The 13,990-nt window shown below is 50.3% G+C and overlaps 1 protein-coding gene across 5 annotated transcripts; it reads right to left on the bottom strand.

The window, feature by feature from the left end:
• Window positions 1–3,698: 3,698 nt before the first annotated feature.
• NR4A2 (nuclear receptor subfamily 4 group A member 2) lies at window positions 3,699–13,223 on the bottom strand. 5 transcript variants are annotated; one of them, XM_037150696.2, is made up of 8 exons: window positions 11,612–13,223; window positions 9,795–9,917; window positions 8,466–9,331; window positions 7,561–7,690; window positions 7,118–7,206; window positions 5,944–6,146; window positions 5,384–5,562; window positions 3,699–5,236 (listed from the first exon to the last, which is right to left on the bottom strand). In XM_037150696.2, the coding sequence occupies exons 3-8, from the start codon at window positions 9,327–9,329 to the stop codon at window positions 4,980–4,982; spliced, it is 1,722 nt and encodes a 573-aa protein (XP_037006591.1). In that variant the 5' UTR covers window positions 9,330–9,331; window positions 9,795–9,917; window positions 11,612–13,223; the 3' UTR covers window positions 3,699–4,979. The 5 variants fall into 5 exon arrangements, 4 of the variants coding, with proteins under 4 accessions (XP_037006591.1, XP_037006590.1, XP_037006593.1 ...); XM_037150695.2 differs by having other exon boundaries at window positions 7,043–7,206; window positions 11,612–13,221; XM_037150698.2 differs by having other exon boundaries at window positions 7,043–7,206; window positions 8,466–9,153; window positions 11,612–13,221.
• Window positions 13,224–13,990: the final 767 nt, after the last annotated feature.

The following is a 13,990-nucleotide window of genomic DNA, read 5'->3' as shown; positions in this document are numbered from 1 at the left end:
AGTTTGCCCCCACGGTCTGTTGGGCCCGAAGCTCACGTCGGGGGTTTGAGACGAGGCGTGCGTTTCTCCTTCTGCTCCCGGCTTGGGGTGGGGGACCTCCGTGCCAGCTCTGCAAGCTGGACCGCTTCTGGAAGCGCCCTCGGACTCACGCGGGACTTTCCCTAGGGAAACTCAAGGTCAAGGTCGGAGAAAAGACTTTGCGGACCCCAGCGGTCGTTTCCAGCTGTGCCAGGAAATACACTAAGGGAAATTGATTTTAAATGACAGATTCGCCATTCTAAATGTTTATGTGTAGTATCCAAATTGGGGTTTCTAATACAATTAAAAATTACAAATGCAATCGAATTTTTTGCGTGTTCATTTTATTATTAAGAACGAATTTCTTTTTTAAAAATGTTGGTACTCTTTGAAATTCACGTCTTGCTTTACCAGTAAAATCAGCCATGGGAAACATAAATCCCCCCAAAAATGCAGCTGTGGGGGTATTTCTGCCTTGACTTCTGTCAGACATCGGGATCTAAGTACATCCTTTCCCTGACACTGTTGCAGCGGGGGGCACTTTTTGGCCGTGGCTGAGACCGATGGCGAGAAAGGAGAGACTACACTCCAATCCCATCCGTCTTCTCTGGAACTGTAAAATTAAGTCCAGTGCCGGCTCGATGGATGCCGGCGAAGCTTGGATTGCTGAGACATTCCCAGGTGCTCCCAGGAAGCAACAGTTCCTGTTCTTGGATCGTGGGGGCAAAAATAAATAAATATATAAAACCTTAAAAACCCTTTTGGAGGAGGTTGTCTCAGAGATACTCCCAGAACTCTGTTCAACTGTCAAAATAATACTGAAAAAAAAGTTTTGTAAATCCGCAGGACTAGACAACCTCTTTTCCTCCCCGCCTTCATAGAACCCGCCTTCATTTTTTAGGGGGCTGCAGGCACATAGGGCCCGGAGATAGGCGTCCCCCAGTGAGAGAGACGAGGCCAGTCCGGGAGACCCCCAGTCCTTCCTCTCCGAAGCCACCTCCGCGCTGCCGCGCCGCGGATAGAAAGGGAAACGGACGTGTGTGCGGTGGGAGGCGGGCTGCGGGTGGCGCGGAGATGCGCGACGCGCGCGATGTCTGGAGGCGCTGGCGTGTCGCCACCCTGCACAAGGCCTGGCAGGATGAAAATGGACCCTGTGCCGGAAAACTCTGTGATCAAAATATGACAGTAAAATCAAACTTTTCCCTCACAGACCTGTTTGTATCTTGGAAATATTCACTGGCGGCGCCTAGGTTTAAAATAACTAGATAATTGAATATTCGCGTGGAAGCACTGACTCAAGGCAAAGTGAAATTGAACCCACAAGTGACATTCTTCAGTTTGCACTCTGCACACCAGTGTCCCGGAAGATTGAGGAGAGGTATTTTAGTGGAGGGGGCACTCCAACTCTCTAGGGATGGAGTCAAGCACCAAAAGAAATACTCGAGATAAGGTCGTTGGGTGCCGCTGCCATTGCAGGGTGCTGTCAGCTCCTTGAGCCCGGAGTCTCTTTTTTGTTAGCACCAGGACCAAGCGGAAGGCCCGAGCGAGGACCGAGGACAGCCAGAACACCTAGCGAGAGGGCGGCGGTCGCTGGGCGCAAGGAGAAGCGGGGTTCTGCAAGAAGCAGGCTGTAGCGCAGCTCACCTGTGCTTTGGATTAAGGGCATTTCTCCGTGAAGTCAGGGCCTTCTAATCAACCACTGAAAGTGTGTCTAGGTCACTGCGAAAACTTAAAATTAGACCTGGCTAAGCTGAGGAATGTATGGTCAAGTCTTCAGAACAATGATTATGTACTTTCATAACCAGGACGATATACAATAACTGACATTCTTAAAGAGGACGTGGGAAGAGGAGTGAGAACTTAAGCCCCTGTTATAAAGTTTTAATCTCTTTCTAAAGAACTTCCATGCGATATCTAGCTTTTGCAATGCAGCGTGTCTGTTGCTTTTCCTGCATTTTACTCCTAGAAAGACTAGGACAGACGGGAAAAGTCCTCAGCTGCGCGGATCTCAAAAAATCCCAGGGAGATAGATGCGTGCGAGGCTCTTTCCTTTCACAACCCGGACGCACAGCCTGGAGTTGGAAAGAGACTGGATTAACTATGAAGCAGAAAAGCACTAGCCACTTTGCCACTCAGGTATTACAATTGAAGATACGCGGAGGCGGCGCACGCAGTGTGCGCGCGGCCGTGGGAGAAGGTCATCCCTCCCGCCTTCCACCCCAAATTCTCTGGAGGGATGCTCACTGCCTAACACCCATTGGCCTCGGGTGATGCGCAGTCTCTTCCTTAAGGGAGAACCGGCAACGGGGTTCGTTTCTGGTTCAATTCTATGGGATTCTGAGTCGGAATGTAATTGTCTCAGGCTGCAGACACCTGGGAGATGAGTGCTGACGGCTCTGCAGACTTCTAGTATTTCTAAAGAGCTTTCTCTCTTTCTGCTTATTAGTGTTCGGCTGTGGTTGGGCTGAAGTTGTGAAAATGAAAAAGGCAAGCCTCATCTTTTCAACAAAGCCAGGCAATTGAAGAGTTCACTTACTATGCAGTCTCTTACCTGGCCACCCACTTTTGCTCCTCAGAGTTCCCCGAAGAGAAACCCATCTCCTAAGAGCGACCTAAGTTACTGGGAGACCTGCTTTCTCTCTTTAACCCACTCTCAAAACTCGTCTTTTGAAGAACAGGGAAGCAAAATAAAAGTAACCAGGGGACTTTCATGGCGATTTCCTGTTCTAAGTTTGTTTTTTAAAAACAGTAACACTGTACATTTCAGGGACTGAAGGAGATCAGTAATTCACCAGGGTCAGTGAAGAAGGCTGCCCTTTGTTCTGCGCCCTGTGAATTCACAGCTGTCCTGCAGCGAAGCTCAGTGGACCCCCACTGCCCAAGGGCCAGGGTGCCCAGTGGCAGCCCAGACTGTAAGTGGATGGACAGCATTACTTTCCTGCTAAAAGCTGATTTGGGGCGAAATCCCAAGGCTGTGGTATAACTGGCTTATACCACACAAAGCACCTGACACAGGGATATTTTATTATTTATTTGAGAAACTTTTAAAGTGAAATATTATTCTAAAACTGTAACCAATCTCATCACTATGAGAAGAAAAAGTTGCAAGAAATGCCTCTACAGAGTTCAGCTCTATAGCAAAGACCACTGACTGACCCAAGGCCCAGAGGGCCCCGCATGCTGGTTCTTCCACCAAGAATCTTCACAACAGTATTAAGTAGAGGAATTAGAAAAGTTCCAGATTAAGTACAGCACACTTCACATCTATGTTGACTTCCTGAGTCTTAAAAAGATACCTCCTCAACACTGTGCAAGATGAACATTTGACAAGACTTTGGACTTGCAGAAGTTCAAAAGCTGTTTGGTGTCCTGAACTCTCTTCTGAAAGCTGCAGCAAAGTTAACAGAGAAGCTGAGATAGTCTTAATCGTTTCTGGTCAATGTAGGTTGCCACACTGGAAAACTCTGGTTAAAGAAAAATATTGCCCTGAGTTCTCTGGAAATTAGTTCCATTACCCAGTTTCTTCCTTCAGCATAGAGCTGGGTTGGCAGTTTGAAACTCAGATGTTAAATAAGTGACCTGCCCCAAATCAACCAACTCTGTCTAATGTATGTTGCTTTTTTCCCTCACCCAGAAAGAAGACAAAATTCTGTTCATTTACATAGTTTATTGTTGTAAACATTAAAATTGTCTTTCTCAACGAAAGAATTTATCAGAAAAAAAATCAGTGTGTCTAACTGTCATACACCATAGAAAAAAAGGCAGTGACTCATCTCATGTGCCATACTGGAAATATACAAAGAAAAATACTACAGAATATGGCAATATTAAAATTCTTACTCAAACATAAAATAATATATTAACTGACAATTTTAGACATTTAAAAAAAAACAAAAAATTTCAAAGTGCTCAGTAATTTCCAGGGAGTTATGTATCTTATAAGCACTCTGGAAACAGTCAAAAGCTGTAGCATGCAGGTTCTGTTTAGCTTTAGACAACAAAATAATCAAGATATAAACTTTCTTTTATCAACATCAACGGTACGTACAACACTTACAAACAAGGAATGTTGGACGGTGTTACAAACACTATGTGTCCCCATTGTCAGGATTTTCAGATGTGTAATACTTGTGCCCACCTATTTTACATTTGAGAAAATGTTTAAGCTCAGATAACTACCAATCTTTATAAAATCTAACAGACTACATAGTGTCTGAAATACTATTTATATAATATAGACATTACTGAAGTAGCAAGTGCCTATAACATTTTCAACCTAGAATCAACATGCTGGTCCCTTTTTTATGTAGTTATTTTATTATTTTTTTTGCAAACACACTTAACTTTTAGAATTTGTAATATGTATTCATAAATAGGCACAAAATAATTTAAAAAGCCAAACTGCATTTGGGTAAATTTACAAGCCTTTGCCTTCTTCAAATCATGCCACCCACGCAACATTTAGTTTTACTATATATTACAGCTTTCTTTACAGCAGAAAACTTTAAAGTCTTTTAAAGGGCAATACTTGTGGGTCCCCTTATGGTGTGTGTGTGTATGTGTGTGTATTACATTTGTCTCAACTGCAACAACCAAATGTGGCCAAACGTTTCCCATCATACATTAGGAATCTTCCTTCTGAACATTAAACTGCTTTTTAAACTGATAATAAAAAGTTTATACCGCTGTTTTGTGTGTAGTCCATGTTCTAAATCCAGGATGCCCAGAGCCAAAATGCCCTTTCAGGTTCTGCCTGCAGGTTAGGAAATAGCAACAGTTTTTGTTTTTTTTTTTGTTTTCTGTTCTCCTTGAGGGATGAAGGGGCTGGGGGGTTTGATGGAAGGGGTGGGGGCTGGCAAGAGCTGAGACAGCTCAGGGGGATATCTCTGCCCATGTGACTTGCCCCCTCTGGACAGTTTTAGGTTTTCTTTCCAGTTCCTTTGAAGTGCATGGGAGTAGGTCTAGAAAGGTAAAGTGTCCAGAAAAAGTTTGTCAATTATTGCTGGTGGTGGTACCAAGTCTTCCAGTTTCAGGTAGAAAATGCGCTGTAGCCCCTGTGTGCAAAGGGTACGGAGTTCTGGGAGCTTCCCCAACAGTTTGGACAAATAGTTGGGGCGGTTCAACCCCCCATTATTGAAAGTCACGTGGTCTTTGAGACAATTTACAATCTTGTTTTGCAGTTCTTCCACTCTCTTGGGTTCCTTGAGCCCGTGTCTCTCTGCAGAAAACACAATCAAAAGCAAAAGAGGAATGCACAAAGTGGTTAGCTAGCTGGAAACACCAGGGTAGAATCTGTGGCAAGGGGAAACCAGGACCAATCCCGCTGGGCAGTTCTGGAGAAGTGCCTTGCACCTCTTCTACTGACCTGTGACCATAGCCAGGGCAGCAATGCAGGAGAAGGCAGAAATATCGATGTTCATATTCTGCAAGTTGGAGGAGAATTCAACAATGGAATCAATCCATTCCCCAAAGCCACGAACACATTGCAACCTGTGCAAGACCACCCCATTGCAAAAGATGAGTTTACCCTCCACTGGGTTGGACCTGCAATTAATACCAAAGAAAGAGAGGGGAGAAAAAGAGAGAGAGAAAAGCTAAACAACTAATTACTTGAAGAGCAATAAATGAGGGATTTAAGAGGCACCTAATTACCGAAGAGTTAATAAAATGTAGACCAGTGGACCTTGAAAGGGTTCAATATCCTAACAATCAGGCACGCCCCCATCCCACTGCCACTCCATTTGTCCAAGACTTCTGGGCTCACTCACTCCTTCCCTTCTCTATCTTTTTCTACTGTCCTTTCCCTCCTTTTCCCTAGCCTGTCCTTTTCTCTTTCCCTCCTTTTATCTCCCTTTCTCCTCTCTTCTCTGGTCTCCACAGCTTTCTTCCTTCTCCCCTGGCCGCCTTGATTGCTTCCTCCGTTACCTGTATGCTAATCGCAGCACAAACAGTTCTAAGAAAGCCGATTCGAAGAGCAGGTCCTGGTCGGCTTTGGGCAGGTCAGCGAAGCCCGGAATCTTCTCGGCCCAGCCCCTGATGATCTCCATGGAGCCAGTCAGGAGATCATAGAATTGTTGGATATGCTGGGTGTCATCTCCACTCATCTGATAGTCAGGGTTCGCCTGGAACTGGAATTTCATTTTAAAAAGCACTTAATGAGGTTCTCTAAAATATATAACCCGTGAAATTGCTAACCCCGTTTCTAGTAGCGGAGCCAGGTTTTTATAACAATTAAACCTCTCTCTGACCAGTAAGGAAATTAGATGTTCCGGGGCAATTAATTCAATTAGGGATGGTGCTATGAGGTCGTCGCTTTAAATATGTAAATTACCATTTCCATACAGACTAAATACAGTGCCATCCAGCCCTGGGAAACGTTCACTCTTATCTCCACAAAACAATTGACACGTTAGTATTCATGCCAGTCCCAGAGTGGGTCTTGAGCAGAGACGCCCTTTGCAAATCTTAATAAAATTGCAGTGACTTCTAGGTTTGCCCGACATACTTCCTCCAATTAAAGCCCACACGTTCTCACAGCTGGGGTAAAAGTAGGACTGACCCCTGATCCTCCGACGCAATGCCATTCCTTAGACCCTCTCTCTTTCCCTTTCCCTTTCCGGACCCCCAAGCAAGCATTCCCCGCCCTGATGTGCCAGGGAGGATGAGGACGAAAGCACCTCCGTGGAAGATGGGGAATAAAATCCAATGGGGGGGTTCACTCTGCCTCTGGTTTTGGCATCAGAGGCATTAATATGTGAGTATGTGTGCACCACGGTAATGAGCAAGGGGCTGGAAGAGATGTGACCACCCTGGCCTAACTTTTCTTCCCTCCTCTGCAAGACCCTCATGTCTACCCTTGTCTGTGAGTCTGATGGCCTTCTGTGGCTCTGCCCAGAACTGTGACGCCACAGCCCCATTGCCTCCTTTAATCTCTGGAGTCTGGGGTTAGGGATGGGAGTGGGGAGGGGTTCCTGCCCATCTGTCGGTCTGTCCACATGATACATACCCCCCACCAGCTTCTTACCCTGGAATAGTCCAGGCTGGTCATAGCCGGGTTGGAGTCGACATGGGCCCTGACGAGGGCACTGATCAGACTCACCGGGGGCGAAGGGGGAGAGGGATCCTGTGGGCTCTTCGGTTTCGAGGGTAAACGACCTCTCCGACCTTTTAAACTGTCCGTTCGAACCACTGCAAAGAAAGAGCCGGGTTACTGCCGCCCGGCCAAGGAGGACCCAGCTGCTGCCTCGGCCCCTCCCTAGGCCCCTCCCGGGGGAAGGCCACAGCCGCAGGGCAACGGGCCGGGTGGCAGAGGCCCCACTGCTTGTTTAAAAAAAAAAAAGTGCTGGGTTGTTTTATGTGCTCTTCCAAATGAATCCTATGGTCAAAAGGAGAAGAGCCTGGCGGCTTCCTGTAGGACAGGCTGGGGAAGCTGCGGGTTCGCGGAGGCCGGAGGCGGGTGGGGGCCAGGAGTCCCGGCTCTGGCGGTGAGGAATGGGGTTGGGGCAGGGACACGGGCGGAGTCGGCCGCTCGCCCCGACCTACCTTCTTTGACCATCCCAACAGCCAGGCACTTCTGAAATCGGCAGTACTGGCAGCGATTGCGACGCCGCTTGTCCACTGGGCAGTTTTTATTTGCTAAACAAACGTATTTCGCGTTTTTTTGCACCGTGCGCTGGAAAAAAAAAAAAGACAATAGAGACCGAAAATTATTTTTCTCTTGAAAACCAGCAACAGAGGGAATCCTCAGACAATTTCTGAACGGCTGGGGTCTACACTACCTTCCCCAAACAAACACATATACGCAACTCCTTTTTATTTTTTTTTCTTTTTCTTTTCTCTTTCTTTTCTTTTTCCTCCCCCAGGGCATGTTACAGAAGAAAATTGATAGCGTTAACATTGGAGCTAACCTTGCCTCTCCTTGCTGTGTTTTATATGCCAAGAGAAAGAGAAGGAGACGTTCAGTAAATACAAATCCGTGGGCATTCATATTATTTACATTCCTTGGAGACCTTCTCTATTTAAAATGATAAGATTATTCAATCAGGATGGCGAAATAAAGAGATCACTTAATTTGACCATAGGGAATTCTGTTCCACTTGGTTAGCTCAGACACGGTTCTCTGTCCTAACCAATTTCAATCTGAACAGAGAAGACAGCTCCGAGCACATGCAAATGACCCTCTTCCAACTCCCGCTCCAGCGACTTGGGGCGGGGGGCCTGCCGGGTGGCTTCGTGCAGGGGATGCGACCCCGGGTCTCCTGGTCTCCCCACTTCCTTTTCTCGGGCACCCGACTGCCCCCACCGCACGCAACCTCTGCAGACCCTGGAAGCTGAACCTTCCGGGACCAGCTGGGCCTGAGCTGCCTGCACCGAGGTGGAGACCTCACGCTCAGGCTCCCGGCCCTAGAGGGCCCCTACCTGCCTCCTCCTTCCCCGGCCTCGCTCACCTTAAAGAAACCTTTGCAGCCCTCACAGGTGCGCACGCCGTAGTGCTGGCAGGCCGCGTTGTCGCCGCAGACTGCGCACAGCCCCTCGTTGGAGGGGGAGCCCCGCGACGGCGGCGAGGGCACCTGCGTGTCGAGCAGCTGCGACGCGTGGCCGATCTGCAGGCCCGGGAAGCCCATGGACGCGGGCTTGCGGATGGGGTTGGGCACAGCAAAGGTCTGCCCGTCCACAACGTGGTGGCTGCCCGCCGGCTCCGGGTTCATGGGGACGTGCAGGGGCCCGTCGAAGCGCATCTGACAGCTAGACACTGGGGTACCGGGGGGCGACTGCTTAAAGGAGAAGAGGGAGAGGCGGGACACAGGCGTTTTCCTCTGCTCGATCATGTGCGTGGTGGCCACGTAGTTCTGGTGGAAGTTGTGGAGGGAGCCGGGGTCATCCCACATGGGGCTGTGCTGAACCTGGAAGCCCGGGGTGGTGGACGTTGGGGGCGAGGAGGGCTTGTAGTAAACCGACCCGGAGTGCGGCATCATCTCCTCGGACTGGGGGGGCAGGTGGCTGTGTTGCTGGTAGTTGTGCATCTGAATGTCTTCTACTTTAATGGAAGACTGCTGTCCGGACAGGGGCATTTGGTACAAGCAAGGTGGCTTGACGTCGTAGCCTGTGCTGTAGTTGTCCATAAAGGTACTGAAGCTGGGGAGAGAAGTGGTGGCAGTGATTTCAGTGTTGGTGAGGTCCATGCTAAACTTGACAAACTCTGGAGTTAAGAAATCGGAGCTGTATTCTCCCGAAGAGTGGTAACTGTAGCTCTGAGAAGCGGGGCTGGCTCCTTGAGGCGAGGACCCATACTGCGCCTGAACACAAGGCATGGCTGGAAACGAAACAGGGCAATAACATACACTCAGCCTGGGCAACTGAACACTTTCTCCCGGGCTCGGGTACACCTGGAGCTACACCGGCAGCCCGCGGCAGTCAGAGAGGTGTAGGGGCGCAAGGGGAAGGGTGGAGAGCGCCAATGCTTCAGAGGGCAAAACTGTGCAGGGTGTGGAAAGGCTGGCCAAATGAAGACCCAGAGCTAGAAAGCCCGGCTATTTCCAAATGCCCCCCATCAACCCGCTTTCATGGATAATCCTGGTCAAATGAGCCTTTTCCTCTGAAGTTCAGGTTCAGCAAACTCATTCGAGAAATGAAATTGACCTGCACAATGAGAAAGTTGTTCCCGAAGGTGAAGGGTTGGAAAATCTTAAGTCACAGGGTTTGCTGAGGAAGACCGCATTGCCCCTCGTCTTGATGTTTAGGGAATGGGGGAGGGGGAGAAATCAAGTCGCACTAACCTTCAGCCGAGTTACAGGCGTTTTCAAGGGAACTAAAGGTGGACAGTGTCGTAATTCAATGAAGGCTAAAGTTTCCAAGATTTTAGAAAAGCAATGGGGAGTCCAGCCTGTCAGATCTCCTCCCTGAAAACAGACACAGAAAGCTTCAGGGCGACATTCTGGACAGAGTCAGCCAGGCATCTGTAGACTCACCAGGCAGGCCTTTCTATGCCCACCATGAGAGTTTCATTGGAAACCGGGTGCAGCCTTCATCAAACCCAGCAGTTAACATAAGTGTGTAAAAGAGATGGCTGAAATCGACAGAACATGCCACCCATTGCACTGTGTAAATCCTTGCAGAGAGAGGGTTCTGAAGAAGCAAAGGTATTCCATGTACTTGTTTAATACTTATGATGTAATAAATTGGACACTTGTATGGGGGGTGGAGGGAAGTGTCATTCCATTTCAGTTTAATTCAGACCCAAAAAGAAATAACTCGAGGTTAATAAAATACAGCAGTAGAACCTTCTCTGTTCCACCCCCCCCCCCACCGTGAAACTGGCTTCTCTTTTGGGAGGGGAGAAGAAAGTAGAAGTAGAAGTCAAGAATGTAAAATGAGGAAGCCTCTCCCTCCACCCCTTTGAGATACAAAATGTTGGAAAGGCCTGGGCAGCCCTGAAGTTAATATGAACACGTATGTGACAGAGCACTGGGACTGGGAAACAGGTGAACTGGCATTCACTTTTCCAAGAAACTTATCTCTCAACACTGTTAATGGTCAAGGGGTGGAAAGAGGGGCATCTTAGGAGCATTTTAGGTCCGTTGCAGAGAGAGGGCAATGCTGCTTAGCTGGTATTGGCACCAACGTTAGAAGTGATTCCCAACATAGCAAGATGAACACCTTCCCTACACAGCCTGCCACAATCTGCCCACTTGCTGGAGCAAGGTATTCTTGCATCCTATTCATTTTCAAACGTTCCTACTTGGAAGACATTCCACACCACAGATAATCTTATTACTAATGAAAAGGAAAGCCAAACACCTTCTGTTCTCTTTGCTCCCCTCCCCTTTAAGGATCTTGCTTCATAAATGAAGACAGGTTAACTTAAAAGAAAAAAAAAGTAGAAAGAAAGGAGACTCTTGACCCTCACAGCCATGAGAGACGTGCCTGTGCTGGTTATTACCCCCCTGGTTACTTCACAGCTTCGTAACTGTACTCTTTACATATTCTCTGTTTGTATCTGACACATTCGCATACACAAGCTCGGCATATATCAAAAACAGACATTTCAGTCAACTTAGTAACAGGACACTCTACCCCACCCCACCCCACCCCCTTCCCTTACTCAACAATACCCAGGAAACGCTGGCACACTGGCCAGCCTCGGTGACACAGTTCCCAAGCAACACATAAACTGAAGCACTTTCTCTCTGCCTGTCACTTTGTGGGCAGCGTCCAGGCCCCTCGAATTACACAGGATTTGGAGTCTTCGTGTCTAAAGACGACAACCAATTCCGCACTAAGAGCAAAGTTTGCGCACATTCATTTTCGCGGGCAAGTCCGAAGCTCCCCAAACTATGCAAGTCTCCCTTCATGCCTACCAATGAGGAGCCTAGAAATCTCTGTTGGGAGCCAACTTTCCGCTAGTGCCAAAGCTGGTGTTCGGACAAATGCCCTCCGTAACTGCGAGACACCTCCTCCCCATCCTCCGGCCCCACTCGCGTTTCGCGCCTCTGATGCCCAATTCCAGAGAACCTGTACCACATATGTGGAAAGAAGAGACGTGCAAAAGAAGAAAGAAGGATTAAAAAACGCGAGTTGCACGGGCGTCACCTACTCATTTAGGAGTTCTCCACTTCTCTCTTCATTCATTCAACTCTGCCGAAGTGTAGTTCCCTCTGGGAGTCCGGGCGCAAGGTCGGGGAGGGTGGGCGAGAGGGGCGAAGGGTGCGGAGACGCCGAGAGCCGGGAGGGAGCAGGGGAAGGCGGCTGGCTGGACTGCCGAGCAGGACCGCGGAGCTTTGCGCGAGCCTCCGGGAGGACTGGCCCTGGCGGCCAATGTGCCTTTGTTTATGTGGCTCGCGCTGCCGCTGCCAACATGCACCTAAAGTCTCCGCGCGTCAGCGCGCGTCAGAGGCCCGTCGCCCAATCGCCGCGCCGCCGCGCTCCCCGGACTCCTGGCCCGCGCTCGCTTTGGTATATTTCCGACCTGACGTCACGAGCAGGGCCGATTTTAAGGTGGGAACCATTCTGGGTTCACCTTGGTAGCCAGCTAGGGTTTTTTTTGTTTTTTTCCGAAAGAGGTGTGACCTCTCCACTCTGGTCCGTGCAGCCCACAGAGCGACATCTCACCCACCTCCCCCAAACCCCGCGCCACCACGGCCGCCTAGCCTCTCACACGTGGGGGAGGGTGCAACAAAAGCCTGGGCGGAAAGGAGCCCTCGTGTGGGCCAGGTAGCCAGCACCTGGAGTCGTAAGGGTGGGATGTGCCTGGCAGCTCCCTAACCTCACCCACCCACAGTGGTCACCCCCATTAGCGAAAGAGAGTACAGATGTCCCCTGACACGAGACGCTCCGAGGGCTTAAGCAATTGGGGTGGGATTTCCCTAGCGCGGTGTATCCCCCTCATCTCCCTTTTCCTGTCCCAGGCCGCCACCTCCTCTTCTGGCATATTCATATTCATTCTCTCTCTCTCTCTCTCTCTCTCTCTCTCTCTCTCCCCCTCCCTCCCTCTCTGTCTCTCTGGGAGTCTGAGATAGTAGGGGCTAATCGGTGTTTCCTTCTTTCCTTGCAATGCTCACGTGCAACAGAGGACGTGGTGCGTGGAGAAGGGAGTGGAGGGCGAAAGAGAGACCCAGCCCTTGGGAAACCCAAAAGTCAGAGTGAGGCCACTTTTCTTTCACAGACAAGGCAGCCGGTGCGGGCAACAGGTGCGCCTTCTGCAGAAAGATGCTCTAATCTCACCATCTCACCATTTGCCGATCTAGTACTTTCGATATTCCTTGGTGCCAAAATTCGTGGGAGGTGCCTTCACAAATTTTAGGGAAATATATTGACCCTCCTCCTCTGAAGCACAAGGGCTCTCACAGCCTCCGTGTGAGACCAGAAGGAAAGACAAAACCTGAGGAGTAGGTAATAGAGCAGTTCCGCTAAGCGTCAAGGGTGCGCGTTCAGCCCTCCCAGAAGAGGGGCCCCGGCGAGCTGTAAGGCTGCAGGGGTGCCTCGGCCCCGCGGCCCTCGGAGTCGCCGCCGACTCCGCTGGGCAAGTCAATGCAACCACCACCCTGAGGGCGAAAGGCGCTTTCCAGCAAAGGAAATGCCGATTCTCCCAGGAGCAAACCCCCTTGCCAGTCCCCCGGCCTGAACTGGCCGGGCCTATGAGGGCTTCTCCTCGGCGGGGCTGGCTTCCAGGCCGCTGGGACCCCTCGGCAGCTCCCCGCCCCCACCCTCCTCGTGTTCCCAGCCTGGGCCGAAAGCGCCTCGGCGCTGCCCGCGCTTCCGAGCCGCTCAGCTCTAATCTGCACCCCTGCCTTTGCCCGCTCCTGTCGCCTCCGGCTTCCCAGTGGCCGGAGAGCCGAAGCCATCAGGTGCCCTGAGACTGCCCCGGGAAGCAGCAGGCTCTCCAGCGCCACAGCCTCGGGAAATCCTACGTGTCCACCTTAAGTTTTCCCCAGATGTTGCCACTGCCGCTGCTGCTGCTGCTGCCGCCGCTGCCGCCGCAGCTCAGCCGTGCAAGAGCGGGCTTGAGACAAGGGGGGAAAAAAAGTAAACCAGGAAGTGTGTGTGCTTGTGTGAATGTGTGTGTTGGGGGGGGGACTTGTGGTGGCGAGTGAGGGTGTGTGAGTAGGGGGATTAGGGGAGGAGGGCGAAGAATAGCTTATTAGTATGAGCTCGGTAGCGTCAGAGCCCCGTGGGCAGAATCAATTCCACGCGAACGAAAGGGAAAAAGTGAGAGTTTGGAGAGCCGGGTAGAAGGAAAGGGGTGGGGGTGGCGGTGACGCAGGGGCTCAGGCATTGACGCACCCGCGCGGCTGGGCCCAAAATAGCAGCTCTGGCTCGGTGGCGCCCTCCCGGGTTCCCTTCCCCTTCCGCCAGGGAGCAGGGCGCGCCCGAGGGGAGCTTTCCCTGAGCCCAGCGGTAGGGCAGGCTCCCAGCAGCTATTTTCGGGCAATCGGAAAATCAAGCACAGCCACCCTGGGTTGGCAGTTATTTTTTT

The sequence above is a fragment of the Artibeus jamaicensis genome, unplaced genomic scaffold (genome assembly GCF_021234435.1).
Source record: "Artibeus jamaicensis isolate MK-2021 breed Jamaican fruit bat unplaced genomic scaffold, CSHL_Jam_final contig_1832, whole genome shotgun sequence".
Taxonomy (NCBI): domain Eukaryota; kingdom Metazoa; phylum Chordata; class Mammalia; order Chiroptera; family Phyllostomidae; genus Artibeus; species Artibeus jamaicensis.
This window is presented reverse-complemented; position numbering and strand designations above follow the sequence as displayed.